The 13,968-nt window shown below is 38.6% G+C and overlaps 1 protein-coding gene across 1 annotated transcript; it reads right to left on the reverse strand.

Annotated features, from left to right (window-relative positions):
- Positions 1 to 5,202: 5,202 nt before the first annotated feature.
- On the reverse strand, positions 5,203 to 9,943 carry Smp_067420 (splicing factor 3b, subunit 4 (fragment),putative). Its single transcript, XM_018799853.1, has 3 exons — positions 9,640 to 9,943; positions 7,359 to 7,803; positions 5,203 to 5,685 (listed from the first exon to the last, which is right to left on the reverse strand). The coding sequence occupies exons 1-3, from the start codon at positions 9,801 to 9,803 to the stop codon at positions 5,260 to 5,262; spliced, it is 1,035 nt and encodes a 344-aa protein (XP_018646555.1). The 5' UTR covers positions 9,804 to 9,943; the 3' UTR covers positions 5,203 to 5,259.
- Between the last annotated feature and the right edge of the window lie 4,025 nt (positions 9,944 to 13,968).

Genomic DNA, 13,968 nt, shown 5'->3' on the forward strand with positions numbered 1-13,968 from the left:
CGGGAAAATGGGTGGGTTTCAGACCTAGATGTGAGTGTGCAGACCAAATATTAGCCTTTCGTCAGGTCCTAGAACACAAACCTACTAACTTATTTTCAATCATAGTCGTATTTTCCTACATTAAGGAAGCGTTTGATCCAGTAGATCAATAAGTTTTATGTAAATGTAGTTTATTGAAAGAGGAACCAAAGTATATTAACCGTGTACAGGCTCTCAACTCGAACACAACTAGTTGAGTTAGAGCTTATGGAGAACTGTCATCGTAATTGATAACTTCAAGTGGTATTTCTTATAGTTGTCCATTTTCCCTATGTTAATAAGACTTTGTCATATGCATTCTTTTGGATAAAACACTTTCATTGTCTGACTTATCAGGAATCGATCTTCTACCAGGAGATTCCTTTGCTGGCTTGGAATATGCAGATGGCATAGCCCTATTTGGTGAAGACTCAGAAAAAATTTAGTCTTCTGACAATCTATAGCAATGATGACAGTATGTTAGGGATGAGTTCCCTCCTCTCTAAAGGTAAAATGTTACTTCAGGAATGGTCTATATAGACCACTTTACTTATCTTGGAAGTATCACCAGTTGTGGTCGGTTGGTTTCTGACGAAGTCTCGACACGGAATCATGAAGTTCGGTTGGGTTTTGAAAACTTGTGGAGTAGGATCTGAACCATGCTAATTAAGAATAATCGACTATAGCAAATTAATAGTATTCGATTACAGGTTTTTCGAACCATTGATCCCGTAGATTGAGATCGCCGAGTTAGCGATTCCGAGTTTACACCTTGGGTACAAGGTACGTATGATAAATCCATTGATGTGGTAATGAATCTTTATCAACTGAGATGGTTAGTACATGTAATACATGTGCCATGATGGCTGGTGTAAGAGTGAATTGATAAGAAGATAAGGGTAGCTAAACAATGTTTAAGTTCATGAAGACACTGATTGTAATTCAGCCGTGTGGACAGGTTCAGACTATCTGACAGGGGTGCGTATTTTATGTCGTAATCAATGGCAATAGACAGCTCAGAACCGTTTGCTAACGCACAGGAGTATCCACATTTTGTCTTTCCTTAAATCTTAGTTTTTAAACTACCTTAATAATTCATTTTTCATTTGACCAATTTAAATTTCTTCTTGAACTCTGCTTCCAGATCTTCCCTGTTTCCACTAATACTGTTACTACCTGTTACCCTGGAATTTTCCCTGACGACTTCATCTGTGTTAATGAGGTATGGAGACTTGAAGTGGTGTACTAGTGCCAGGTTCTAAGTTACGTTGGTTTGACTGGTTGACTATTTCATTCCAGTCTATTTACTGTGGTATATGTTTGTTCTATATTTTTTTAAATTACTCGAATATCATTTGATTGTTTTAGTTCATCTTTATGTTTTGGCTAGAATATTCGTTCACATACACTTACGATCTAAGTTTACTCTTGGATAAATCGCTTACCGTGTCTAAACAATCAAGAAGTGTCATCCTAAAGAATGGATCTCTAAAGACAACCTTGGCAAGGGTCAAGAAAGGAAAGACAAGAGAACAAAAGTCAAAAACAGCCGAAAATAGCAGAGAAGTTCAAGCCACAGATTGAATAAACAGAGGCAAACTGAGTCAAGAACATTGTAGCTGACGTAGCAGTAGCTACAAAGATACTCCACATTCTTTTCAGCAAGATTCGGGATGAAGAACAAGCACCGACAGACTGGAAAGAAGGACACCTGATCAAGATACCAAAGAAAGGCGATTTCAGGTGTGAGAATTACAGAGGCATCAGTCTTCTCTCAATACCAAGAAAAGTCTTCAACAGGGTGTTGTTAACCAGAATGAAGGACTCTGTAGACGTCCAACTTCGAGACCAACAGGCTGGGATCCTTAAAGAGCGATCGTGTACCGACGAAATCGCAACACTACGGATCACCGTGGAACAATTAATTGAATGGAACTCATCGCTCTACTTCAACTTCATTGACTACGAGAAGGCATTTGATAGCGTGGACAGGACGACACTATGGAGGCTTCTTCGACACTACGGCGTGCCTGAAAAGATAGTCAATATCATACGGAACTCCTATGATGGACTAAACTGCCAAATCGTCCACGGAGGACAACTCACCGACTCATTCGAGGTAAAGACCGGTGTTAGGCAAGGTTGCTTACTCTCACCCTTTCTCTTTCTCCTGGTGATCGACTGGATCATGAAGACGTCAACATCTGGAGGAAATCACAGGATACAGTGGACAGGCAGGATGCAGCTGGACGATTTAGACTAAGTATCACTTATAAAATACTTTACACTAAATGTACAGACCGTCTGAATGAAAACAAATAAACGTGTAGAGTACATGATGATTTTGGACTCAAAAAATTTATGACACTACTCAATATTTTAAAAGATTCAGTGGTATAGTTATTGAGATTATTAATTAGTATTAATTAATACAATACAACATGCACCAATCAAATTACATTTGACGGAGAAGCTTTGGAGGATGTGAAAACCTTTACATATCTGGGCAGCATCATTGATGAACACGGTGGATCAGATGCAGATGTGAGGGCGAGGATCGGCAAAGCAAGAGTAGCCTATCTACAACTGAAGAACAACTGGAACTCAAAACAATCGTCAACCAACACCAAACTCACAATTTTCAATACAAATGTCAAGACAGTTCTACTGCATGGGGCAGAGACGTAGAGAACTACGAAAGCCATCATCCAGAAGATACAGGTGTTTATTAACAGTTGTCTACGCAAAATACTTCGGATCCAATGGCCAGACACTATCAGCAACAAGTTACTGTGGGAGAGAACAAACAAGATTCCAGCGGAGAAGCGAATCAGGAAGAAGCGCTGGAAGTGGATTGGGCACACATTGAGGAAATCATCCAATTGCATCACAAGACAAGCCCTCACATGGAATCTTGAAGGCCAAAGGAGAAGAGGAAGACCAAAGAACACATTACGCCAAGGAATAGAGACAGATATGAGGAGAATGAACAAAAACTGGATAGAACTAGAAAAAAAAGGCCCACGACAGAGTGGGCTAGAGAATGCTGGTCGACGGCCTATGCTCCATTGGGAGTAACAGGCGTAGGTAAGTACGTAAGTGAGCCGAATGAAAGGTCCGGTAGACCACCAACCTACAGATCTAGCTGGCTACCTTAGGGACAATTCATATACCGAAAAAGTCGCAAGACTACTAACGACTTTTTAAAAGTCAGTTGGATGAAGTTTATTTCTATCTGTTAACTTCCTTGACCATGAGAAAGCATTCGACATCGTGGATAAAAACATGGTGGAATCTCCTCCGAGTACCTGAAAGATACTCCAAATATTTTGGCCACAGGCTATCAGCAATAAGATACTCCAACAAACAGCAACCTAGCTGAGAAAAAAGTTAAGAAAAAACGCTGGGAGCAGGAAGGGCACACATCGTGGAAATCACCAAGCTGCATCCCAAGCCTAAAAACTCAAGGCGAAAGGTGAACACCAAAGAACACAATGTCGGGAACAGGAAGAAAACATTAAGATCACAAATACCATGTGGCAACAACTGGGAAGGTCTCAGGACAGAGTTGGTTGGAGACCCTGGTCGGCGGCCCATACTCTAAGAGTACCGGATTTTAGTAACAGTAGCAGTATAGTAATTCAGCAAAAAAAGACACTGATTACACACCTTAGTATTTACTTCTTGATACGGATTGACATTATAGGATTTTTATCTTATTGTTAAATCATTTTTTGAAATAACTCATACGGTTTATGGAAGACCGATTCACTTTCTCACAGTTTTAATAATACAGCAATAACTAAGGAACTCATAAAAATAAAGACGTACTGAATAGCTGTTATTGCTTAAATGCTTTTGTCCTTTGTCTCATTCAAAAATGAACTCACAGTCCTCGAACGCTATGATAAAGTGACTATGAATCATTGGAGGAAACTTTAACGATCAAAGTCAAACAATTCTGGAATTTAGTTCTAGCGCTATCCAGTGTTATTGATAGATGTTTTCTCGCTTTTAATTTACATGACTTCCTGATATAAAATTAAGAATATGCTGGATAGAAGAATCCATATTTAAAGGGAATGGCCTGTACGACATAGTGCAACTCTCAATGATTCTTAAGCTGATGTTGTTGCGAAAACAAGCACCATCTAACTGACACCCTAGAGGTTCATAGGTTTTTGAAGATTTATATCAGTGGTGAGAAAGGAAGACATTGTATTCTCTAGGCGCTCTGATTTGGCTGTAGTGCTGTGACTCTAAAGAGCATCACCAATTCGTTGGACACTAAGGACATTTTGTGTCCATTTGAAATTTGTGACGGGATTGTCTAAAAAGATAGTGAAGACAGTAAGGATAAGTTATTGAGCCCCAAGAAGTAATATCAGAAAATACTACTTGCACCTCCATGTATACTAAATTCCGAATAGCTACCCCCAATAAATAAGCCAAGAATGTACTGTTGTTGAGAAATACGCTTTTCTAGATAGCTGTCGTCTGAATAATGAACATCTACGTTATTTAACCGTATACGAGACTTTTCAGTATAATATCAAGAACAAAATGGTTAGCTATTAAAGGTAGACGAATCAACTGGTCGCCATCATCACGTAATCATATATTAATTGTCCGGATTTCAGTATTTCATTTCTGATTATGCTTTCTTGAAATTGCCGTCATAGGTATCGGTGCCAGACGTAGAGCTGAATTTGTGTACATACACTAAGAATGAGTAAAACTGTTACTTCCCGTTTTTAAGGAAATCATGGTAAAATATGGTGAATTTCGAAAATGCCGGACACAGTATTGATTTGGTCAATGATTTCACCATATATTGTCAAAAGTACGAAGTTATTTTCAGTAGAAATTGATTGAAATATTACCTTCCCAATTGTACTTACAACAGAATGTGAGATTTAAAAACAATAAGAATTATGTGATAACACGCTTTTCAATTAGAGTTAGGTAAAACAACACATAACTGTGTCAAAATATCTTGCCAGATTGACTAAAATTCATATGTGAATGCTAATCGCTTTCAAAATTCTCTATTTCGCAAAGATTAACTCATTTCTATCTTTGATATTCAGATCTTTGAAAATAGAATTATTTAGCACCAGTTAGTTGTTTCTATCAACAAGGCATTTTGAATATGTCATCGATGTTATAAAAAAGAACACTCTTAATATTTTACACTATTTTTTATACAAGCAACGTGAAACATTAGAAATAATGTTATTGTTATGCAACTTGTGTAGGTCCAGGAGCTGTAGATCCTGTCGTTTGCCACTGCTGGTCTGAGGCTTGAAGTGGATATCCTTGAAACGGTGGTGGTGGAGGTGCAGAGAAATTAGCCGAAGGAGGAGGAGGTGGTGGGGGTGGGAAGGATGTCGGAGCGGCGGAAGCAACAGGGATCGGTAAAACAGGTGGTGGGGGAGGCGGGGGAGGAGGTGGCATGGCACCATGTACCATAGACTGCCCGAATCCCACCAAGGCAGTTTGAATTGGTGGAGGTGGAGGCGGCGGCATAACTAGAGATCCAGCAGGTATTGTGATAGATGTCATGGTTGGAACCGAATGGGCCATAGTCCCTGCAAGCAGAGCGGGGGGAGGCGGCGGGGGAGGAGGAGGTGGAGCATCTGCAAACAGCTGATGTGGGCGCTCAGCCTAGGGGAAAAATTTAAAAATATGCGTAAACTTGAAGATTTCTGTAATTCATAAGCAGAAACATCGGCTTAGTGTTTACGACATTCGGCTTTTAACGAGAAAGTTACAAACTAGAATCCTTCAGTTATTTTGATTTGGACAGCTGGGTAGTACCATTAGCCCTCACACAAGCAAGTGGGATCAAAACCTATACTCGGTGACTGAGTTATATTATTTTATTAAAATACATAAATGTATAGAAAATGGTCGTAGAAAACCGTTGATCAACAAATTCCCTTTCACACTGATTACGTTTAATAATAACTTACTAATTTTAATTACACTTTTAGTGGCAAATGAATCAGCTTTTAACTACAAGAAGTGAATTCTCCACTTAGTTATTATCAGTGAAGTGGTTAATAAATTACCTGTAAGTATCTAACATTACGAAACTGATCTAATAGCTGATGTGTTCCTATGAATATCATTAATGAAATTACATATTTTCTGCAGGGATTTAGAGATAGGAAGTGTAATTGACATTTCAGTTACCAAACGAACCCGGGCAACTCGATAAGTCATTCCAATATAGAAATCTCTATACTGATTCCATGCGTCCGCAACTTTAGTCTATGCGCTTTGTGTTGGTTTCCAACGTAATTTCACTCACCATATTATTAATCATTTGAAAAAAACAATCAAGATGAGAACGTAGGTCGATGAAAGATTAGAGCAGTTTCCATACAGTGAGTTGTTAGCTGTTACTCGAAGCGACTCTGATATGGGATTTTCAGAGTATGGAAAGATTTTATTCCTCACTTACAAAACTGTCGAAATTTAGAACTCAATTATTCATAAAACTATTTTTTACTCCGCAATTTATTTTCCGAAGCGTAAAATAGTACTACATTGTAATACAGTGACATTATATACCCAATGTCATCATATTTTTAGTTAGCGTTTGTAAATTACCTACAAAATATTAAGGAGTAATTACTGCATTTTAGTCATATTTTGATCATTTACATATCGCTCATGTTACGCTGTTAGTTAATACAAACGTACTGAAAACTAATGGTTGTTACCATCACACATAAGGGTAGTACTGGTCAGGAATAATTGAAAGTGTCAGGTACGAAATCACAAAAAAACAAAACAAATGAATTAATGAGAATGTAAAAGTTAGAGTTGGTGATGCAGGTTCTATAAAGTATTTCAGTCACAATATTACTAGCTTAACTGCTTGATTTATTGGATTTTCTTTATATCGAATTTAAGCACGAATTAACAGAGAGTACGAAACTATCCAATTACATCGAACGAAATAAATAAAGCAACAAACGAACGTTGTATTAAAATATAGACAAGAAATCTACAGTCCTCTGAAAAGTGATCAGTCAGATGTAACGCAGAACCTTGAAAAGTAATACCTCTGCTCTTGTAAACTAGTAAACGTTAAAACCTAATATGTGCGTTTGACTCCAACAATTAGCTACACAATCAGACAACTTTCACAGTCAGCAATTGTCACCAATAACTGCAACCTTCAGAGGAGGAATCATTCAGTGTTAATTAAAAGCTAGTAAGAGGGTAGACAATGTTTTAGCTCATTATATTGTATTGTAGGTCTAATAATGTACATATTGTAAAAAATAACACAATCACTACGATTCAGTCTAATCAATTTCACTTACTTGAGAAAGTGGACTTTGAGCAGCTAACAAACGTTCAGCAGCTGAGCCATGGCGTTCACCTTTACTGTCCTTTTTGAATGCATATGAGATAGTGATGGCTCGATTACAAAGATACTGTCCGTTCATCGCTTCAATTGCTGCATCACTAGCTTCAAAACTTGCAAAATTTATAAACGCGTACCCTTTAGAATTCCCCGTTTCAGGGTCACGCATAATTTTTGGAGTTTGTAGTATAACACCAAATGCACTGAAAGTATCGTACAGTAGCTTTTCATCTACCTCAGGATCTAAGTTGCCAATGAAAATATTAGCACCTATATCAAGATTTTTCTGATTTGCTGATGCTTTGTTTACGCGAATAGGCTTCCCATACAATTTAATCATATTCATAATACGCATAGCATAGTCGGCATCTTCTTCCGTCATAAACTCTACAAATCCGTAACTGAAACGGATAACAAGATATGGAGGGAGTAAAAAAACGTAAACTGTGTGAACCAATGAAAATACCTGACAGGAACCTTTCACTACCAGGGGTCGATTGATAGTAAATATTAAAAACAAATAAGTTACACCACCTGTAATATGTACCATTAGTGCAAGATGAAAAACAGTTGGTCCAAAATGAATATTGAAGAGCCGCATTGCTTGTCTATTTGATTGTTCGTTATTTCTACATTATTTATAACCTTAAAAATATGTCAATGAGTAGTTGAGAGCGCTATTTTTACAGATAATCAGTGTCTTTATACAACTCAGTCAGTCAGCTACAACGTAGGACCACGCACATTTATGCATCGGTCCAAGTTGCCATACCTCGTTAGCACAGCAAGATGAACACCGGATTCATAGAAATAGTTAATTTAGTGGTGGTAGTATATAAGGATATGGTATAGGAAGGAAGAAAGATATAAACAATATTATTCTCATAGTTTAAGAGAAGACAAAGAGTGTACACATCTACACCATTGTGATCGATTCTGAGCCATGTCACACAGAGTCTCCAACCATTGGTTACGATAGTCACGCGGACCCCAAACAAGTAGTCTGCATCTACCAACATGGCTCAGATCAGAAGTTAGTGACTTTAAGCACTGATGCCACGTTTTGGTTTGACCATCCCTAACTCTTTTCCAACCATACCCAATACTAGTCAGCAAAGCGCGTAGTGGTAATCGATGTTCAGGCATACGTAACATGTGGTGCAACCATCTCAGTTGATGAAGACTCGCAACCTCATCAACTGATTTACCATCATTCCCTAATACTCTGTGTCTAACCTCACTATTACTTACCCGGTGATCCCAGTAATTTCCTTTCAAACAGGTCGAGACAATGCAGTGCATGTTGCAGGGGAGTTGAAAAGAATGAACAAAATGCCTGTGACATAGATTTTCTTATCGAGTAATCAACTCTTGAAACCTACTACCTAAAGTAGTGCCCTTAAGATCAGTTGGCTAATTCGACACAGTTTACTAGAGAACTAACATGGGCCTTTAGTCTTGTTTTGTATACAAAATCCAGGAAACACAAATGAAATAAATCAGATTGAATTTATTATACGATTGGTCATTAGCCCCAACAAAAGTATGAATGGGACTCAGCATACTGGTATTTAACTGAGTTACTATGCTTCTTGTTTGAGCTTTAACCAAGATAATGTACTGAAAAAGATACCTCCGTCAAAAACACTTTATTTTAAAAGTTAAGACGCGAATAACAAAAATATCAGTTGAGAGCAGACAGAAAAATTACTTGAGTATAAGGATTAGAAACGCTTTAGTATATTACCATATTCAACAAATATTTGTAATTAAGTAATGGTGCGTAGATAAGTTCACAAGATAAGAATGATCCTCAATGTAAATGACTAATCCTAACCATGTCTTACGCGTAACAGTGATAGAAAATATTAGGCTCAACAAGAACAATTTGACTACATTGGTCGAAAAGGTACAAGGTAGACGACCTCACAGTCAGACAGGACATTTGTTACAATAAAATTAGCCAAACCCCTTTCTTTCGTACTTATTAAAAAGTTACTAACTTAAGTGGGTGATAAAAAGAGCAGCTGGAAATGGGTTGCAGTTATGCTTATTAGTAAATATGCGATTATTCTCTAGTACTTAACAATTCAAATGGATGCTAAGCACTTAAGGATTTTGTGCAAGCGAGATGCTAGCTACTAGAAGTCGTTTTTCGACTGTTATTATCAGTTTGTAAATCTGTTAGTTACATATAAACCAATAAAACTGAGCATGAAAACACTGAAAGAACGTACCCCTGATGCTGCATGTTTATTCGGTCTTTAGGCATATGAACATTGACAACTGGTCCTGCCTGAAGAAAAAGTTCCCATAGGATCGATTCGTTAACTTTTTCATCCAATCCACCAACATATATGGTGGCGTCTTGATTACGCTCTTCCATAACACCAATGGTCATTTTTCAAGTATAAATGAACAGTTATAACTGACAATATATCACCCAGAAGTATTAGAAAAAAGTTAATCAGCCACTGGGGTTTAAGTAATTGTAATGAGTCTACAACCACTTGTTATGGCAAAACTTTAAACACCCGCGGTGACTTGCAATTGTCCACTACTCAATAATGTTGTTGCGAGCTTGATTAAACCAACTGATTTCTTCGCGCTCACTTCTCATCGTTTCGGTACGGTTGAGGGTATTTGGTAATGTCTAGTGGACGGTAGTCAAGCCACTCAACTGCACCAATTCTAGTCAGCTTGATGTTAGTTTGTGGATTTGTAAATCTCGTAGTTTAAGTGAGTGCGTTTGTCTCAGAGTAGTAGGGTTTTTGGATACCAGAAGATATCACATTATCAGGCAGGAGGTTGTTTGGTTTCGATATGAAAGTAACAAACTGACAATCCTAATTCTAAGTGAAGACGATTGTTTCAAGAAGAAACAAATAATTTACCTGGTTGGTAATATGTAAGAAGAGTGAACGAAGATGATAATAAGAGAGATATGAAGTAGTTGCTGATGTGCAGTACTGATAGCCGTGATAATTTACGAGACATGCATCAGACATAGCTGGTCCAAGAGGGAGATGGTAATCCATGAATGGGCATTTGTTTGTCAAGTTTCCTCTTAGAGCTATCCACTGATGTGGCTGTGGTCACCCAGGCTGGGAGAGCATTCTGAACAGGAGAAACTTTTGGTGAGAAAAAGTGAAAGCGTATCTGACTGTCTGTTCTTTGATATGAAATCTCTTGAGGGTTGCCTTGAGGAGTGTGTCGATGATGTTCTGGTAATATTTTCATGTTAGAGCGGCTCACTGTACTCAATATATTGTCGATCATCATCAGACCACCTCTTACTCCCCTACGACTCAACCAGAATAATCCCAGATGTTGGAATCTGTCTGCGTAAGGTTTTTGTTTCAGAACTATCATCCACTTGGTTGGCCGTCTCTGTACTTAGTTTAGGAGATTTATATCTCTTTTGAAGTGGTGGATTTTGTAATAGAAACTACTGTCAACCAAAACAGACATATCTTCCCGATTCCTAATTTTATGTCATATCTGAACTTGTAGCATTTCCATGTTTCACACTGTATATAATTCTATTCCAATCTATCCGTTTATCCAAGAATATTGCGTCCATACCTTTTATTTGTTTACAATAGTCATCTTACTATAGTTTCACGATGATTCCGAAATTGAAACACTCCTTGATGTCTCTGAGTATTTTAATGGATGTTTCGTCTTTGCTTTTATTAAAATTTTTAATTCCATTGTCTGCCATATTATACAATCGCATTCTTGATCGATACCGTTGATTTTATTGGTTGAATCTCACCCTAGAGGAACAGGTTCCTAGCCTACTAAATAATAAGAATATTTTTCGTTTTGAACAGTTAACTGCTCATTCTAAAACAGTTTCATTGATGGAAATTTTGTCCATTTTGTGTAGCACGTCGCTTGATTTGTCGAGCAGTTATTGTATATCATATCGCGTCATCATTCATTGTCATGTACAGACATCTCATCTTCTGGAAAACATATTTGTGCTAGGTCGTCTTCCGTATGACAAATGTTACTACCTCTTTGTGGTCATCCATTTTTGGCTTCTACCAGTCTTCATCATGGGGTGTATTGAAGATTACACCTAATCGTCGCGTAGTCTTCTCTAGAGCAGCTAAGATGGGAACATTCTTTTCTCCTTCCATTGTCTGGTATGACCATGGTAAATATTACTGAACTATGTTCACTACTACCTATTGGTGCCTGGATGTAGATATCTTCAACCAAAAGCTGATTATTTGTCAACAAATAATTCAAGTTTAATGATTATCCGTTCCTTTCCCTTTTCGTGATGCCACCTGAAAAATTAGTCAGTCATAAACTTCTAATGGCTCCGACAAGTCGCCTATAGAACCACCCTGTAGGAGTAGTATCCTGCTTGCTGAGAATTTGGTCAAACTCAGGTAAAATAGCCATTGTAGTCGATTCTGAGCCATGTCACCTAGAGTCTTCAACCATTGTTTACAGTAGTCACGCGGACCCCAACCAGGTAGTCTGCATCTACCAACATGGTTCAGACTAGAAGTTAGTGACTTCAAGCACTGATGCCACGTTTTTGTTTGGCCGTCCCTCACTCTCTTCCAACCATTGTATTCCCATCCTACCTCATGTTCTGTGCACTCTGTCATATTAGAAAAGGGTCCTGTCTTACAAGCTCGCTTCTTAATCCACCATGTCGGGCGGTAGCCATATTTCAGTGAGGACAGTGTACAGTGTGTTCCATTAGCGAAACCGTGATATCTTCGTTCTGCATCGAGGTTGACTGACACCAAAGCGTGTTTGGTTAGGGTTTTCTGCTATTACTTTGCCTATCTGTCTAATTTATTAACATCCAATGTAATTTGAGAGGACATTTTTCGAGTTGTGCCACGTCTGAGATGACTATGTTAAGTACTCTGTTTCTGAAATTCATGGCCAACAGGCGCGAGGGCTTAATGGTCGTGAAGTGTAACAGACGATGTAGCCTAGATAGGCTTTTTATTGTGTTAGTGTGAAGGTCCATGCTGATTTATAGCATAACATGTTCGTGAGCCTCGTTCCGGTTACGACCTACTGGCTGAGGCGCTTCATGAACCTCTATGCTGGTTAGTTATTGTTGTTTTGATCTTCTGGTGGCATCTCTTACGGCTCACGGTTTGTGTGTCTAACTCGGATTTGAGAGAATCTCTCAACAAATGGTTTTTGAGATGTCAGCTAAAATTATTCTGCAATGTTTGCTGGGCCCATAGTTACCTTCAGTGGGATAGGTTTACTTTTGTTATGCTTTGATCCTCAAACAGAAGGCAAAGTGTGGCTGAAGTGATGCTTCCTCTAAGCGCTGTACACTATTGGTCCAACTGTAGCTCTTCTGGGGCCATGCTGGTCCCAAGTTCTGGTAAAGGCGAGGGATTGGGCGTGAAGTGAGCACCTTCATCCGGTAGAAAACAACTTTGCGAAAAAGACGCCAACTCCGGTTTGGTAGTTGAAGGAAGAATCATGATATCTCATGATGAAAGCTGAGATTCGCCGAAAATCATGAGGCCGATGCCCCTTCTAACAACCAGAGCAAAGATCAATTTAGATACATGAAATATTCAGACAAAGTGAAAGATCGGAAGGACCAACCACATAGCTGCGCAAATGAAGAGACACAACTTGATGGTGCATGGAATAAATGAAGCCCATTGAACCAAAGCTGGACAGAAAAGAATAGATTCCGAAGACATGCTGCTGTACATCGGACACGAAGAAGAAAATGCTTCATACAATGAGGTTAGTTGTTAAGATGCTGTCTAAAGCAGCACATAAAGCACCTATAGGATGGGAATCTTATGGATCCAGGATCTTCAAAACGAAGGATGAAATTACAATGAATGTTATCGGGTGTTATGCACCCACGGATGATTTCAATGGCAACAATAAAGATCAGTTTCACAACAGTCCGCAACTGATCATAGCGAAATGCTCAGGAAAAAACCTATCCATTCTGACGGGAGACCTAAATGCCAAAGTCGGAATGGACTGCACATGGCCTGAAGAATCATAGGATGACATGGAGTGGGAGAAAGGAATGAGAAAGGTGACAGATTTACAAATCTATGTTCATTCAACAAAAGAATTGTAGGCGGCACAATATTTCTCCAAGAAACGCATACACAAACCTACATAGGTCTCACATGATTATACTGCAGAGAATCAGGTCGATCATATCTGTATCACCGAAAAATTCAGATCAATAGAAGATGTGAGAAACAGGAGAGAAGCTGACCTGTCAGCAGATCACTAGACAACTGAGGAAACTGAATCACACAGATTTCATGCGACGAATTAGTGATGGCTCTCAACAACGGGTTTCAAGAATTACAATATCTACTCAAAGAAGAAGAAAACTACGATGTAGAACAATTGGAAAGGGATCTAAGAAGCACCAACTTCAACATGTCAGATGGTTCTGGGTCCCAAGAAGCATCATTATAAGAAATGAATCACTAACGGAACCCTGGACTTAAGAAATGAAGAACATGGCATCAATCAAAAAACAACCAGACTCACAAGAGCAGAGAAAATCAAAGCCAAAACGGAGT

This window comes from Schistosoma mansoni (genome assembly GCF_000237925.1).
Source record: "Schistosoma mansoni, WGS project CABG00000000 data, supercontig 0142, strain Puerto Rico, whole genome shotgun sequence".
NCBI lineage: Eukaryota > Metazoa > Platyhelminthes > Trematoda > Strigeidida > Schistosomatidae > Schistosoma > Schistosoma mansoni.

Coding starts and splice junctions, on each gene's coding strand:
- Smp_067420 (XM_018799853.1), bottom strand. CDS start 9,803: ATGACCATTGGTGTTATGGAAGAGCGTAATCAAGACGCCACCATATAT. Junction 7,804..9,639: donor ATAAACATGCAGCATCAGGG/GTACGTTCTTTC, acceptor TATCCGTTTCAG/TTACGGATTTGTAGAGTTTA. Junction 5,686..7,358: donor CTCAAAGTCCACTTTCTCAA/GTAAGTGAAATT, acceptor TTTTTCCCCTAG/GCTGAGCGCCCACATCAGCT.